At 48.5% G+C, this 14,957-nt stretch overlaps 1 protein-coding gene across 13 annotated transcripts in view; it reads right to left on the reverse strand.

Annotated features, from left to right (window-relative positions):
• Positions 1–976: 976 nt before the first annotated feature.
• IKBKB (inhibitor of nuclear factor kappa B kinase subunit beta) overlaps positions 977–14,957 on the reverse strand; it is a 49,337-nt gene continuing 35,356 nt past the window's right edge. For 5 of the 13 annotated variants that reach the window (XM_070253368.1, XM_023630672.2, XM_070253365.1 and 2 more), the window contains 12 exons: positions 14,755–14,949; positions 13,944–14,058; positions 12,530–12,653; positions 11,825–11,976; positions 11,619–11,680; positions 10,436–10,545; positions 9,225–9,274; positions 9,018–9,117; positions 8,668–8,815; positions 5,697–5,824; positions 3,408–3,498; positions 977–2,331 (listed from right to left, as the gene is read on the reverse strand). In XM_070253368.1, the coding sequence (XP_070109469.1) occupies positions 2,266–2,331; positions 3,408–3,498; positions 5,697–5,824; positions 8,668–8,815; positions 9,018–9,117; positions 9,225–9,274; positions 10,436–10,545; positions 11,619–11,680; positions 11,825–11,976; positions 12,530–12,653; positions 13,944–14,058; positions 14,755–14,949 (1,341 nt within the window). In that variant the 3' untranslated portion in view covers positions 977–2,265. Of the gene's footprint in view, positions 2,332–3,407; positions 3,499–5,696; positions 5,825–8,667; positions 8,816–9,017; positions 9,118–9,224; positions 9,275–10,435; positions 10,573–11,618; positions 11,681–11,824; positions 11,977–12,529; positions 12,654–13,943; positions 14,059–14,754; positions 14,950–14,957 lie in introns of all 13 variants that reach the window. The other 8 variants (XM_023630673.2, XM_023630669.2, XM_023630670.2 and 5 more) reach the window with 2 other exon arrangements.

The raw sequence follows: 14,957 nt of genomic DNA on the forward strand, positions 1-14,957 counted from the left end.
GTGTAAATAGTGACCTATATGGCAAAACGTGAGTAAGTTAACGATCTTGAGAAGAGGAGCTTATCCTGGATTATCAAGATCAGCCCTAAATTCAATCACAAGGGTTCCTTTAAGAGGCACACAGGAGACATTTGACAGGGAGAAGAAGAGGTGGCAGTATGGACACAAGAGGCAGAGAGGCAGCCACAGGTCAAGGATCACCTGGACTCACCAGAAGCTGAAAGAGGCAGGGCACAGAATCTCCCCAGAGCCTTTGGAGGAAGCGGTTCCGCCAGCACCTTGACTTCAGACTTCTGGCCTCCAGGACCGAGAAAATAAATTTGTGTTGTTTTAAGCCTTATAGTTTGTGGTAATTTGTCACGGTCCTAAGAATCTAAAGAGATCTAGAGTGCAGGCTTTTGTGTTTGTGCCCATTGGTTGGCTTCTCCAGCATCTAGTCAGGAACATATGAGACAAAAGGAAAACCCAGGGAACTCACCGCCGTCATTCCTCAGCTCCAAGGACCCTAGCGGGTTTGCCTTCATCTCTCTCTGCCTTTCAGAGTCTTATTTGTTTATAAATAATGCCCAAGGATTTTTAGCTGTGCTTGGTGGGAAAAATAGGAGAAAGTACATCTACTTCATTTTTTTGGACACAAAAGTCCTGCCTCCAGAGTTTTCACTTTTTCAACTAATTAGCATATTGCAGTTATAGTAATCTTTTAAACCATTAATTGGTGATGTCATTTCCCTGCTCAAAATTCTTCAGTGACTCCCATCTGCCTATAAGCCCAAGACCCTTAGCCCAGCATTCATTCCCTCTGCAATCCGACCCCTTCCCAGCCTTGCTTTCTGGTCTTATTTCCCACTATGTTCCTCACCAGTGTTTCCAAAATCATGCTTCATCAAACTCCAGTTCTTTCAAATGTTAATAAATGATACACTCACACAGGAAAAAAAAAAGGTTCTATTGTCAAATGAGTTTGGTAACCAGTGAATTTACGCAAAGTTAAGCCGGTTTATTATCACAGGACTTTGGATACTTTAATACTCCAGTGTACACTGTGAATCTCCAAGAAGCAATGAAAGCACGAAGCATTTCTCAAACTTACTTGACCGTGGAACCCTCTGAACTGTCTCCACGGAAGCTACTTTGTCAAAGTCTTCTATCCCGACTTTCTTCTCCAACCAAACTCACCTATTATGATGGCCTGAACACTCGGCTCTCCTGTTTATATGCAGGAGAAGTTTTGTGAAATGTCAAAGAGGCAGTGCTAGTGCTATGGCACTATTTAATCTCATAAAATTTTCCATTAAGTTGGATTCTGAGTTCATAAATCCCAACCACAGATCTTATAAAAATAGACTGTGGAACCCAGTATAAGTGTTGAGTCATGTTACAAAATATAGAAACTGTTTTTTAAATAAATCAGTTTAATAATACTGCTAGATGACAGGAGAGGCAGGAATTCCCTCGTCCCCCTGCCACACACACGCATCTGAGTGGGCACACGAGGTGTGGGCAGAGCGGTCAGCAGGCTAGCGGTTGACAGATATCCCATTCTTTCTTTCTTCTCCATGGCAACTCACTCCCAGGTCATCTGTGGGACCCAAAGGAAGGGAGCTGCTCTTCGATCCTGGCTCCAGTGAGTCAGTCTGTGGCCGAAAGGACTGCAGACAAGGGGAGCTCATCATTCATCTACAACCTTACAGGAGGGACGACAACCACCCAAGTTGTAGGTAAAAGGGAAATTTCAGCAGCAGTGAAATGAAAAGAAGAAGAGAGAGGACAAGGCTGGGCCAAGTCTATGATTCAAAAGTCTGCTTAAGAGAAGCCGAATCCAGGGGAAACACTAGCTGTGAGGACAGGTGGATCAGGACCTCTGGAGATCAGGAGCCGGCAGGAGAGGACAGGCTGGTACCAAGTGCTGTTCATACTTTGCCCTGAAAGAGTCGTGTTCCACATTTGTCCAGTGGTCTGCGGGGCGATCGTACTTGGAGCACTTCTTTCAGAGCAGAGGAAGTAGCTGCTGTGGCTTGGCCTCCCTAAATGCTTGTGCCTGGCACCAGCATTGGCTGGGCCTCTGTGATGGAGGACTTCCAGTGTACAGACAAGTTGCTGGCAGTGTCCATGGAAGGCCACACCCTTGGATGTCCACAGCGAATGTCACAACTGCTGGGGCAGTGAGAAGATCTCCACCTATGCCGAAGACTGCTGGGACACCATCCGCTGCGGGAGGGCCTCAGGCCGGGCAGCCCCACCAGGTGGTCGAGGCCACCCGTCCAGTCACGAGGCCTGCTCCAGGCTATGCTGCTCGTTGTCCTCCGTCTGTAACCAGCTCCAGTCTAGAGACTGAAAGTCAACAGGCGTGTTAGAAACACAGTGGCCAGCAATACACTTCAGGTTGTTTTTCTTCTTCAGGAGGCAACCCCATGACTTAGAAGGAAATTTAAATCCTGCCATTAATAAGAGTCTTGTTATTGGAGGGTACCCTTGAGCTAAAGCTACATATTCGAAACTGTAGAGGGGCTTTTCTTTGGACAGGCTTGAAATCCCTGAGATTCCATAACTATGGAAACTGGAAAGGCAATTTCAGTATTACTTGTGGCTCACAGCACTTATTTGTACTCACTGTGGGCAGCTGGTACCAAGAGCTCATCTCAGCCATCCATTTCCAACCTCAGCAGATGGAATGGCCTCATAAGACTTTCTTTTCCTCTGGCAGAAGTGCAAATAAGTGTGAAAGGATCAAAATATCCAGTGCCAGGAGGAAGAGCAGCAACAAAAGGTACAGGAAGCCCCCAAACTGGAGAAGGACACATGACCAAACAGGAGGTAAGGATAAGTAGTGGTCTCCTCTCTGCGTCCTCCAAAAACCAAGAAGTCAGGGGGAGGCTGGCAGGGCAGGTAACTGTATTGGCTGGAAAAGGCCATTTAAAGATCTGAGGGAACGACTTAGGATCTGATCAACAGTTTAAGCTTTGTCTTAATATACTTGTATCTTGACTAGTTTTTTTTTTAGGTCAGCTTCCATGTAACTAGTACTACCTACTGCTAAGCTCCGCATCCCTGAGAAGTGGGGCTGTGCCAGGTTCTTGCTTTTCCCCGAGTCCGGCACAGCTCCCCACACACAGATGCTCAGCAACAGAGCAGAAGCTACAGGAGGAAAAGGCCTTCTTGGAACGAGAGCACCTTCCTCATAAGGATTAAGTGCTGTCAGGATTGAATGAGCTGACGCACATGAAGCACCTACACCCGTTCAATAACTGTCAGCATTATTGTGATGGTAAATAAAGATAAACATGTACTAGAAAATCATAGTCATGTACTGCGATGGAGGAAACGCTGGATTGCCTTTCCATTTTCCGTGTCTCGTTTGCTGTAGAAAGGAAGGACGTGGAACAGCTGGGATGCCCTCGGGCCATTACCCTCAAACTCTGGTCCTGATCTTTCATGGTGTCTTGTATTGCATTTTCCAGCTGAGTGCAGAGACTATGTGCTTCGGCCACCAGTTCTTCACTAAAGAAAACGATCACATTATTAGAAAGTGGTCAATATTATTTTCTTGGAGATAACACCAATGTTTAAAAATCTGTTAAAGAGCTTTTGACGAGATTTTAAAAATTAAATAATTATTTTGCTGCTGAGTGTCTTAAAACATCACGTCACTGACTAGTGAGTTCATTCATCTGGTTAAACACTTTCAGATGCCACAAGCATTACTGTTCACCGTAAGAACAAGCAAACAGATCCGCGGTTAACAGAAAAGGAAGAAGAAGCGCTCTCGTTGACTTAACCAGACAGCTGAATTTAATTCCCTCCAAACTGCCAAACCTAAAGTTGGCTCCCAAATCACCTGTTTTCCAATTTTTCAAACAGAAGAAATATATATAGACAAAGCAATTTCACCAGGTTTCCACAGCTCCTTGAAAACCCTGGAAATCTGTGGGAAGCGAGCTCTGGGAACTAATCTCATTTAATCTGCTCCCTCTTCTATGATAAGAGACGCGTGTGTCCCTCAACAACAGGCCCTCAGCTCTATGACGTGGAGAGACAAACAGCAGCCTGTGCTCCCGGGACGACGTTTCTAGAGCTTTGAGGACATCACTGGAGGGAACACAGCAAATCCAGGAGGACAGCGCCCTGGGCTCCCCTCACCCTGCACAGTGCGGCTCTCTGAGGGAAGGCACACACAGCACGTTTGTGCTTAGCTACAGGGCTCCAAACTAGGTGAGAGGCTCAGCGCCAGCTCCAGAGGCAGCGTGAGAGGAGGGGACCCAGGGACTGTCCTCAAGGAGCTCACAATAGGCTGGGGAGAAAACTAAGAGTCCAAGGCCACGTATGATTACGTACCAACATAGTAGAGGCCACAAACTCCCCAAGGACAGGAACAGGATTTTTAAAAACACCTTTATTGAGATATAATTTACAAACTACAAAGTTCAGCCATTTAAAGTATACAGTTCAATAGTTCTAGTATGTTTACAGAGTTGTGCAACCATCAGAATAATCTAGTTTTAAAACATTTTCATCACCCAAGAGGAAATTCCGAACCCACTGTCAGTCACTTCCCATCCCCTCTCCCCACCTGTCCTAGGCAATCACTAATCTATTTTCTATGTCTACAGATTTGCCTACAGGAACCAATTTTAACCATCTGCAGTGCCTAGGGCCTGAGAAGGTGCTGAATAAATGGGTGAGGGACTGAACTAGACACAAAACCCCACAGGCAGGCCAAGAAGAGAGCGATGCCTGTGTGCGTGCGTGGGCAGGGTTTGGGAGGAGGTGGGAAGCTGAGGGAAGTGGACGTGCCTCCAGGGAGGGCATGGGCCAGAGCCATGGGTCTCAAACTTCAGCATGCATCAGAGTCCGCCAAGGCTTGTCAAACACGGACTGCTGTGCCCCACCCCGAGCTTCTAATTCAGAATCTGCACTTCTAACCAGTACCCAGATGATGCTGATGCTGCTTTAAGCGCCGCTGGGCTACAGCAAGGAGTGTGAACAGGAGCAGTGGCTCCGCCTGGAGAGCAGCTCTGAGGCGGCTGTGAATGGCTGAACGGCTCAGGCTTGCCTCTCCAGGGAGCGAGAGGCCACTACGAGTAAGTGACCAAAGAATAACTTGATCAAAATGGTACTTTGTGAAGAGTCTCTGACCAGAGAGGGCTTAGAGGCAGTACCAGACAGGAAGCAGGGAAGCAAGAAGCCTTGTCACAAAGGACTGGAGTGTCCTGCTCACCACCTCTCCAGGCGGCAGGAGGGAAAGGAAGGGATGAACAGGAGGTGACGAGAGACAATGGAAGGAAACTGGTAACTTGGTAACTCAAAGTGGGGTGGGTGAGAGGGAGGAGGCAGGATGACTCAGGGGTGACGAACAGGGCACGGCCCGCAGGGAGTCTGGTTGGAAGAACAGATAATGACGGATGGACTACATGACAGCATGTGACTGACCAGCACTTTCAATATTCTCAGTAAGCAATCAGTGATTCAACCCTCTGATAAGGAAACTTTAGTTAGCAACTTAGAAGGGACTATGAGAGCAAAATATCACATTCGTCCCCAAAGTACCTCGCATATGTAACAAACACAAAGAAAAATATGCACAAAATCATAAGACAGATGGAACGGTGTGTTTACCAATGATAAACATATATTTCCACCCCCACGATCTCCTAACGTGCCCTTGAATATTACACTTGGCAGCACGGATGATGACGTACCTTTTCTTGGCTGATTCAGGTAGGCTGTCAGGGGTGGTGGAAGGCTGCGACACCAGCTGACCTGAGTGACTAAGGCGAGAAGCATTCATGCTATCTGGGCTTCCACTGACAGGACCACGGACCTTGCTCTAAAGGACAAAACCAAAGAGAAAGTCAACATGGGAGTCAAATATAGGAGCAAAGGGATGATTCCAATTTCCCCTTGACACCGTGGTTTTTCTCGAGACAACTGGCCACAAGACACACACTGTTCCTAGAAAATGTCAGTCAACATCCCCATCTGTGAGAACAGCTGATAGCTGCATTTTAGTTTAGAAAATGTTTCTGTATCTATAGGTATATTTTTTGATAAAAGATTCTAAATATAGGGAGATTTGAGTGCCTATATTTGTAGGCTTTATTTCATTAGTTTGTTTAACGAACTCTTAAAAGGAAATTAAAAGGGAGATGTTTTTATTCTTTTCCAAGTAGAAGACTGAGACACACAAAAAGGTTATAACTTCCTGTGAATGCACCATCTGTGGGACAGCTGAGAAGAAAACCAAGCTATTCTGACTCCTGGGCTGCTCCAGCCACTCCACCTCAAAGCCAAGATGTTAAAGCGATGCCCCTGCTCCAGCTACCTGCACCTCCTCACACCTGCAACTCACAGACATGACCTGTTGTCAACCTTCTCAGCACCTCAAGCCACCTCTCCCTCCCCGCGTCCCCAGCCACACTGGCATCTGTTGGCCTGACCCGCTTCTCACTGACCCAGCTCCTCGCCCCCACTGCAATCTGCGGCTCTTCAAACCCTCTCAGCCTCTCAAGCTGTGGGACCCACCCTGTCTCCACATATTCCCTTCCAGCTGAACATCCAGGTCCAACTTCAACCAGCCACTCAAGCACCCAATTTTGCCCTGTTCTGTTCTTTGTCCTTCTGCTGCGTCTTCCCTGATGGTCACCCACGGAAAGACCCGGGATTCCATCTCCTCTACTTCTGCCTGGGCCCACGAGTGTGGCAGGGGATCACTCCTGTGCTGTTTGGCTCCCTCACCCTTCCACCATCCTGTCCTGAGCACCACAGGGGTTACTCAACTCCAGCCCCCACCAAGCAGCCCCTCACTCCCAAGGGTGAGGTCTGCCCAAGTCTCAGGTCGGTCCTCCAATTGCCACTGGAGCGACTTCTCTAAAGCCCAATGTCACACCATTCCATACTTAACTTCCTTCACAATGAAAGGAAGAAACAAACCCTGCAGTGTTTCCTTTATGCCTTTAAAATAAAATGTAGCCCGCATAAGCGAGCCCTTGCCACCTCCCCAATTTCCCCCCCAGTGAATCCTTCCCCCACACCACACCAACCTGCCATCCCACCCAAAACACACCACACTCTCAGGCCTGCAGGCCTCTGAAAGAGCAATGTCTCTGTCCCCCAGGGTCCTCATCTCCACCTGCCCACCCACCTAACTGCTACTCAGTCTTCAGCTGAGCACTGCCTGCTGCAGACGTTTCCTGTGGTTCCCTCCCCTGAGACTGAAGCTGGCGTCGCTCCCCTGTCTTCCTGCTACGGCTTCTGCTTACCACAGACGCTGCACAGCACTTCCTGCCCTAAGCTGTCCTCACTCACTTCTCTGTCTGTGCCCCTCGCCGGGTTATACGCTGCCTGGGTCAAGCGCCCTAGCTTTTTTCCTTCTCTATCTCCAGTTTTCAGCACCCTTCTGGGCACATACTCAGCACTCAAACATCGAATGGACGCAGATGGCAGATCCGGCCATCACCTGTGAACACCTCAACTCTCTCCTCCTTCTTTGCCTTGTCTCTCTCCTTTTCTCTTTTCCTCCTTACTTACAGGATGAGATGCCACGCATGCCTTCCAAGGCCACCCCTTCCACTTACGCTCCTGATTCTGACCTCTCCCCGCTCCACTGTCCTCAGGACTGGAGACTCCACTGTCCCCTACCTCTCTGACATCTGCATCCCCCGGGACCCTGTCTCCTTCTGCTGGGCCTACAAATTGCTCCAGTCTCCATGATTGTAAAAAACTGCCATCCTTGTATCCTGTTTCCACCTTGAGCAACTCTCTTCCCATTTTCCTCTTGGCTCTTAAAGGCTATGGATGACTAAATCACTCTTTTCATCCCCTTTAACCTCTCTGCAGCCTTCACAGTGGGGTCACTGTCCCATCAGCTCTGGCTTCCCTGGCTTTCACCTGGCCCTTCTTTGTCTGTTCCGGTCTCTCCTTTCTATGTCACAGTTTCTCTCTGAGCAGCATTTAGTGGACTCACAGCAGCATGAAGATGGGGGCACAGACAGCGCGGGTACCATACTAAGCAGCACAGACACACACGAGGATCAAGCGGGTCATGCTCACATGCACTGTAGGGGGCTGCATGGAGGACCCCAGAAAGACCTGTCCATGTCCTAACTCCAGGAACCTGGGAATGCGACCTTATTTGGACAAAGGGTCTTTGCAGATGTAGTTAAGGACCCTGAGATGAGATCGTCCTGGATGCTTCAGGGGGACCTAAATCCAATGACAACTGTTTGTATAAGAGACACCCAGAAGAGAGACACAGAGAGGCCATGTGAAGGCAGAGGCAGAGGTTGGAGTGATGCTGCCACGAGCCAAGGAACGCCTGGAGCCGCCAGAAGCCGGCAGAGGCCTGGAGCCTTCAGAGGGAGCCCAGCCCCATCAACACCTTGATTTCAGGCTTCCGGACTCCAGGGCTGTGAGGGAGGAACTTGGTGGCGGTGAATTACAGGAGCCACAGGAAAGGCACACACGCACAAATGAGAACAGCTGGTACAGGCCCATCTCTGCCCGTGCCTGCTCAGGCTAAGTCACGGAGAAGACAAGGGAGGATGGGCAGCAGCAGCTGAGGGGTCTGTCGGGGCTCTGCGGCCTCCCTGGCGGCGCGGTGGCAGCAGCGCAGAGGGGCACAGAGCGGCTGGCCGGCCGAGGGCTGCGGGCCTGGCTACAGGGCTCACTCACACAAGCGATCTTCAGGAGATTCCAGAGCTCCTTCTGCCGCTTCTCCTGAAGCCGAACCACAGTCTTCTCATCCTCATTCATCAAACTCACCACCTCTTCCACCTTGGGCAACAATTCCAGAGCCTTCTGCTTGCAAACCACAGTTTTACTGCAAAGCATGAACACGACAAACACCAGTGGCATTCGGGTTGGGGAGCGGGAGAACATAATCCCTGGCAGTCAGGAATCCAATAAGCAGCCATGGACAGTTTCTCCAGGTGTTAAACAAGTCGGTGTGGAGTGAAGAAACAGCCACACCAGCAGCTGCCGCTCCACGTCCCACCCTCGAGTAGGACAGCCGGGGCTTATACCTGAGCTGCGTGTAAATCACTCGCACTTTCTTCTCGAAGCCTTGGATTGCCTGAAGTAGCAGCCGTACCATTTCCTGACTGTCCCCGTCAGTCCGCTGGTCTGGAAAGGGAAAGGAGTTGCACGGTTCCTCCAAGTGGCTGCCAGAGGGCTCCACGCCTCATCCCCGAGCTGACGATGAACCGGAGGAGACGTCAAAGTCCCCTTACCTCTCGGCTTTTCCCTTAGTCTCCTGTAAAGCTCCCTCGCCTGCTCTTCTCTGAAACACACAAAGAAGCAGCTCTGTGTCCGTCTGAGGTCAAATAAGCACATCTGAAGCATTGGTTAGCTAATCCCCGCCAACAGAATCACTGATTTCTAGAAGCAAGACTGGCAACAGGTCTTGATAGGAGAAAATTATTATTCCTAGGGATATGATAGTGATATCTATAATGAGGGAATGATCACCCCCTCATTATCAAAACTCAAATGTCCCCAAGGTTTAATGAGAGAGAATCTTAAGGAAAGGAGTCTCCATTCCCCGTGTGGAATTCCCCAGCCTCGCCCTCTTGTCTTCCGCAACAGTGATTCAGGCGCCATCACTGGACCTGAGCCTGGAGAACATGCTCTCCTTGGCAACTCAAGCCCAAGGGCAGATGCAAACTCCTACCCCTTTTCTCCTTAACATAGTGAGGCTGACTGACATTTTCAGAAGTGACTTTCATTTGGAAACTGGAGGAGAATAAAGTGTTAAATAACTCGAGAAAACATAGAATACAAATAATCAGATTTCTGATATTCAGCCTTCTCATCCTAAAATCTTAGTAAAAGCATCAGAGGACACCAGAGCCCAAATGAGACAGCTCTTGAGAGGCTGATGTGGCTTGCCAGCTTCCCTCCCCCCTGCACCCTGGGGCCGCCTACAACTGCCTTCAGGTGCGACTGCTCTGCCTGGGCAGCGCACCCCCTGCCCGAGCCAAGGCCAAGTTCCGGATAAAGACTCAGATGAACTTCTAAGACTCACTAGGTCACTTTGTTCTACCTTCTGCTCTTTGAGCCACATCCAGGGGGCGCTGGACCCAGGGGGACTTCTGATGCGGGTCAAGGCTCCTTGCATTACAGCCTTTAGAGTTTATGAACTACTGCTCTGTGCATTATCTGAACTGATCCTCATAACTTGATGAGGTCTGACAGTTTTTCTCACACTTAATAGATGTGGAAACTAAGGCTCAGAGTGATGGTGGTCTGCCCTTGCTCATCTCAGGAACATGCCGAGATGATTCACTGGGGGAGCATGCTCTACAGGAGAACGGCCTCACAGAGAGTCCATAATACCCACATGCGAACACTCAGATGACCCCAACACACATATGGAAACCCCAGTTGAGGCATCTGCGTGTGTTGTGTGCGGCGCATGGTTCCCTGCCCGGGTGGTACTCACAGGTCGTCCAGCGTCCCCCCCTGCTTCCGGCCCATTGGGCTCCTCTGCAAGTCCACAATGTCGGTCTGCAGCGCCATCATCCGCTCCACCAGATGTCTCACCTCATTCTCCTGATGAAAAAGCTGTGCTAATGTCAACTGACATAATAAGAGCATGCTGAGATGCAAAATCTTCAGGAAAAACCCTCCCAAGTCACTGAAGATTCTCAACTGACTGTCTAGAGGGAACAAGGACTTTGGAAGCAGAATGACCCAGGCTTGGATCTCAGGTCTACCGCCTTCTAGCTGTGTGACCCCTGGGCAAGTTCCTTAACCTCTGAGTTGCAGATTCCTCCACCATAAAACAGGCTTCTAATAGGGTTGTTTTAGGGGTTAGATAAGATAAAATATGTAAATCATCTGGCATGGTGCCTGGCATACCAAAGATGCCCAAGGCACATTCCTTCTCTTCTCTTAATGTATCCATCCCACACCGTCCCATGTGGGGAGGCCTGGACTCCTTTCTTTCATGAGTTTCGTATATGAGTGCCAAGGTGGGGTGCAGCCCCCACCCATCTCTATGGTTAAATAAGGTATTGTCTATAGAACACCCATCTTTAAGCAGGCATATCAGTACCAATTTATAGAAACAGGCATTGAAACACAGAGGTGAAGATCCCTGCCCACGTTCACAGGGGAAAATGGTGGAAAAGTCTGGGACAAAACCTCAGAGGCCAAGGTCTTCAATTTGTGTGAGGTTCACTAGGTCACACTTACTTCCGTGCCTCGTAATGAGCATTGTTCAGTGGCATCTGATTTACACTGTCCCGAGACTCACTCAGATTTAGTGTCCCAACAAAATTAGGCAAAAACCTGTGACAAGATGGAGTGCTGATCATTCACCCAAGGCCCTTTCTAATGGGAGAGGTCTAGGCTTCCCCCTAGGGACACCTTTGCCCCTTATTCAAATCTGGACCAGCTCTGTCCATCTGTGTAGCTCCTGCATCTGCCACAGGGGGGCCCCCTTCACTGGCTGCTCTCCCAGCCTCTTTCCAGCAAGTACTAGTTAAGGTCACAGAGCATGGTGAGGAAAGCTTAGTTTCTGACGAACAAGATCGCCCTAGTGTTCAATGAGAAAGTGGAAAATGGTGGTAAAAACCCTCATCCCCCTCAGGAGGGAGATAAACCTCAGATGATTCTCCTACCCGCCCACAGAGCTCCACGGCCTGCTCCATCTCCCTCCAGGCCAGCAGCAGTTTATCTGATGCTGGAAAAAAAATGCAGGGAAAAAATGAAAACACAAAACCAAAGCAGAAACAAGCAACTCAATCATAAGAGGACAAAAGAAACCTCAGGAAGAAAAACAAGAAAGGAATGGTCTCTCCAAAGTCATTGCAAAGAGCACACTCACTGATCCCAAACTCAGTCTGCTCACTGTACTTCTCCAGGTCAATCTGGATGCTGGTTTTGAAGAAGTCCAACTTGGCCTTGAGCTGCTGAGACATGGAAGCCATGGAATTCTTCATCTTGGAGAGGCAGCTGTTATTCCGGAGGAGATTCATCCTGCAGGGACCACAAGAAACGGAACCTTAGGGCATCTTTGGGATCCAAATACCATTTCCTGTACCATAACAAAACCACCTCAGATACTAAAGCAGATCCCTGCTGTAATTATTATTATTATAGCAGTCACTTACAACCATAAAGACCATTTCCTAGCCCTTAGCAACACATGAGTTTCCGCACCAAAACTGGAATTAGGCAGAGCACTACACAGACAGCCAGTAACCTAAATTAGTCACAGCCTGGGGAAAAAGGCAGTCCCCAGCATGACCATCCGGGCAGTTTCGCTAACCCATGTTCTAAATTCTGCCCTCAGTTCAGTCTGCGCAGCCCTCAGTCTATACTCTGCTCCAAGTGCTAACCTCACTCACCCTGCCAGGTCTAAAAGGGCCTCCCTCGATCCAGCCCAGAGGCCACTTCCCGCCCACCCAAACCAGCGTCTCCTCCTGTCTCTCCTGACAGTTGCTCCCCGCCCTGCCTCCACCGCCTCCCCACGGCAGCAGCCACGCAGCAACTGTAAATGAGTTGAGTCCAAACCCGCCTGGCCCCATACATGGCAGCTCGCTGGCCCTGCTGCAGCCGGCTACAGTCCTCCTTCAGGGTCTGGATGCTGTGCCAGACCTGGCCCCACACCTTCCTCAGCTGGAAGAAAGACAGGCTCCTCTTGGGCTCTTGCACTGCAACAGAGACATGCGCACTGTCAGACAATGACTCTCCGACAATGAGCCACACTGTGCCTTGACACATCACTGGCACTTTCACATTTTTAAAAGTGATGTAAACTACTATCTTGTTACATGACTGTTTTTGACTGTTATGCCTGTTACTGTCTCATACATTTTTTTGTGTCCCATGACAGCACAGGCATATACCAGTCAGTAAATAGCTCTTGATTTGATTTGCAGGAACGCTTTGTGAACCACGTGGAGACATTCACATGTACACAGGCACATACATTTTCAATAGAAACTCTTAGGGTCACAACATTTAAGGTCACAGGAAATTTTCTAAAAATGCAGCTTCAGCCAGCAGTACTGGAAAATGATTAAATAAGCAGTAAGCCCAGAGATCTCTAAGACTTTGGACCCTCAATCTGTTTAATTCTGTGTGTGTGTGTGTGTGTGTGTGTGTGTGTGTGTGAACAGGAGTGGGAGATGCATTAAAATGTCCATCTAACTTTCACAGAATGGAAGACTACACAGGCATTAAAACATAGGCAGCCCTATATGTACCAACAGGGGAAACATCTGCCAAATATATTAAGTGAAAAAGGCAGGTACAGAACAGTAGGTATTGTATGCTACCACTTCTTTGGGGAGAAAAAGAAGAAAAAATATATATTTTAGAACATAAGAATATATAGAGAGAATATATATTGTATAGACTATATACAATTATATATATATATATAATATAAAGAACATGTACACACACATATAGGATTTATAAATGCATAGACTACCCCTGAAAGGCATGAAGGTTATATATATGGGTACATATAATTTAGAAGTACACAGAATACCCCTGGAAGGTAAACCCAAGAATTTCATCGCAGTGGTTTTCCTGGAAGAGGCTGGGCATTAGAGGAGAGAGGGTGGCTTATTTTTCACTGTAAATTCCTCTGTCCCTTTTGATTTTTTTGTATCACACGCATGTAATAATTATTAAAACATAAATAAAATTAAAAAATAAATAAAGCAGCCATCTGCTTCAAGTCCAGTGGCTTGCAGGCAGGACTCTCTGTCCTCTCTTTGAAGTCCTCTCTCTGAGGTGGAGGTTCACTGAAGCCTGCCGCGCTCTTTTTCAGCTGGGCTACTCCTCACACGTCCCACATAAGGAAGGCTGCCCCAGGCCCAGGCAAGCTCATCTCCTCGGTGTGGACCCTTCCCCTGGTCCATGTCTCTCCTTCCTGCCCTGTCCCAAGCATTATAAGCGATTATTTTTGAAAAAAACAATGATGTTCTTACGGATACAGCTGACACTTTCAGGTTGGGGCCGTGGGGAGATCTGAGTCTCATAGGCGATTTTACTGTTGTCAAAAAGAAAAACGAGATCCATGTCCAGTGTGCGGCCCTCATTTAGCTGCAAAGGGACAAGAACAAAACGAGACCTTGTGAATCCAAGCTCTCCTTTTTCCAAGTAATAACGAAGAGATTTCAGAGTGCCTCCCACTGTTCACCAACAGCATCATCTTCGGCCAGCCAATACTAAGTGTCCATGAAGCCTTTCTGAAGGACTCTGGCCTCCACTTCCTTTTCCTGTTTCTTTTACACCCATTATCTGAACACGCACCTTATTCACAACTATTACATTCTATTTTATTCTCTGGTTGTGTTTACTGTGCACATAACACGTTCATGAGCTTCTTCCCCATCCAGTGACTGCTTCTCATACGTTAACTTTATTGGCTCTCTTTGGGTGGGGACCATGGGGTCTAGCATTGCTGCGGTTGTCAGCACATTCTGTACACGAGAGGTACATCATAAATAGTGTTGGTTGACTCAGAAGAATAAAGCATCGCTTTGGCAACAAAGGCAAAAGAAAGGCACTCTAAGTGGGCTGGAAGGAGAGGGTCAAGTGTCAAGGAGGGATCAAGGGGGATTCTTGTCTCCTATTAGGGGCTCAGGGGGTGTCGCATTCCAACTTAGAAAAACAGGCAGCTATCTGCACTGATTAAGAGACTGCTCGACAAGGCACAGCTGAAATCCGAGGGCACGAGTTTCCTTGGAGGCAAAGTCAGAGAAAAACAGGGCGTTCTGCAAGAAGCCAGGGGCTCACCTTGCCGTCTGAAATACACTGAGTGGCAGGCTTGTCGGGGATCAAGGCCAGACCTGCCTCTTGCAGCAGCTCCTGGTCCTCCTCAGGGATTCCTGTGTCCTGCTGGATTCTGGCCTTCAAGCTTTGCAGACTCTCGTCCTCTGTCACGGGATAGGTGTGAATGGTGCCTGTGACCATGTTCAAGATGTGAACCAGCTGCAACA

Source organism: Equus caballus, chromosome 27 (genome assembly GCF_041296265.1).
Source record: "Equus caballus isolate H_3958 breed thoroughbred chromosome 27, TB-T2T, whole genome shotgun sequence".
NCBI classification, from domain to species: Eukaryota; Metazoa; Chordata; class Mammalia; order Perissodactyla; family Equidae; genus Equus; species Equus caballus.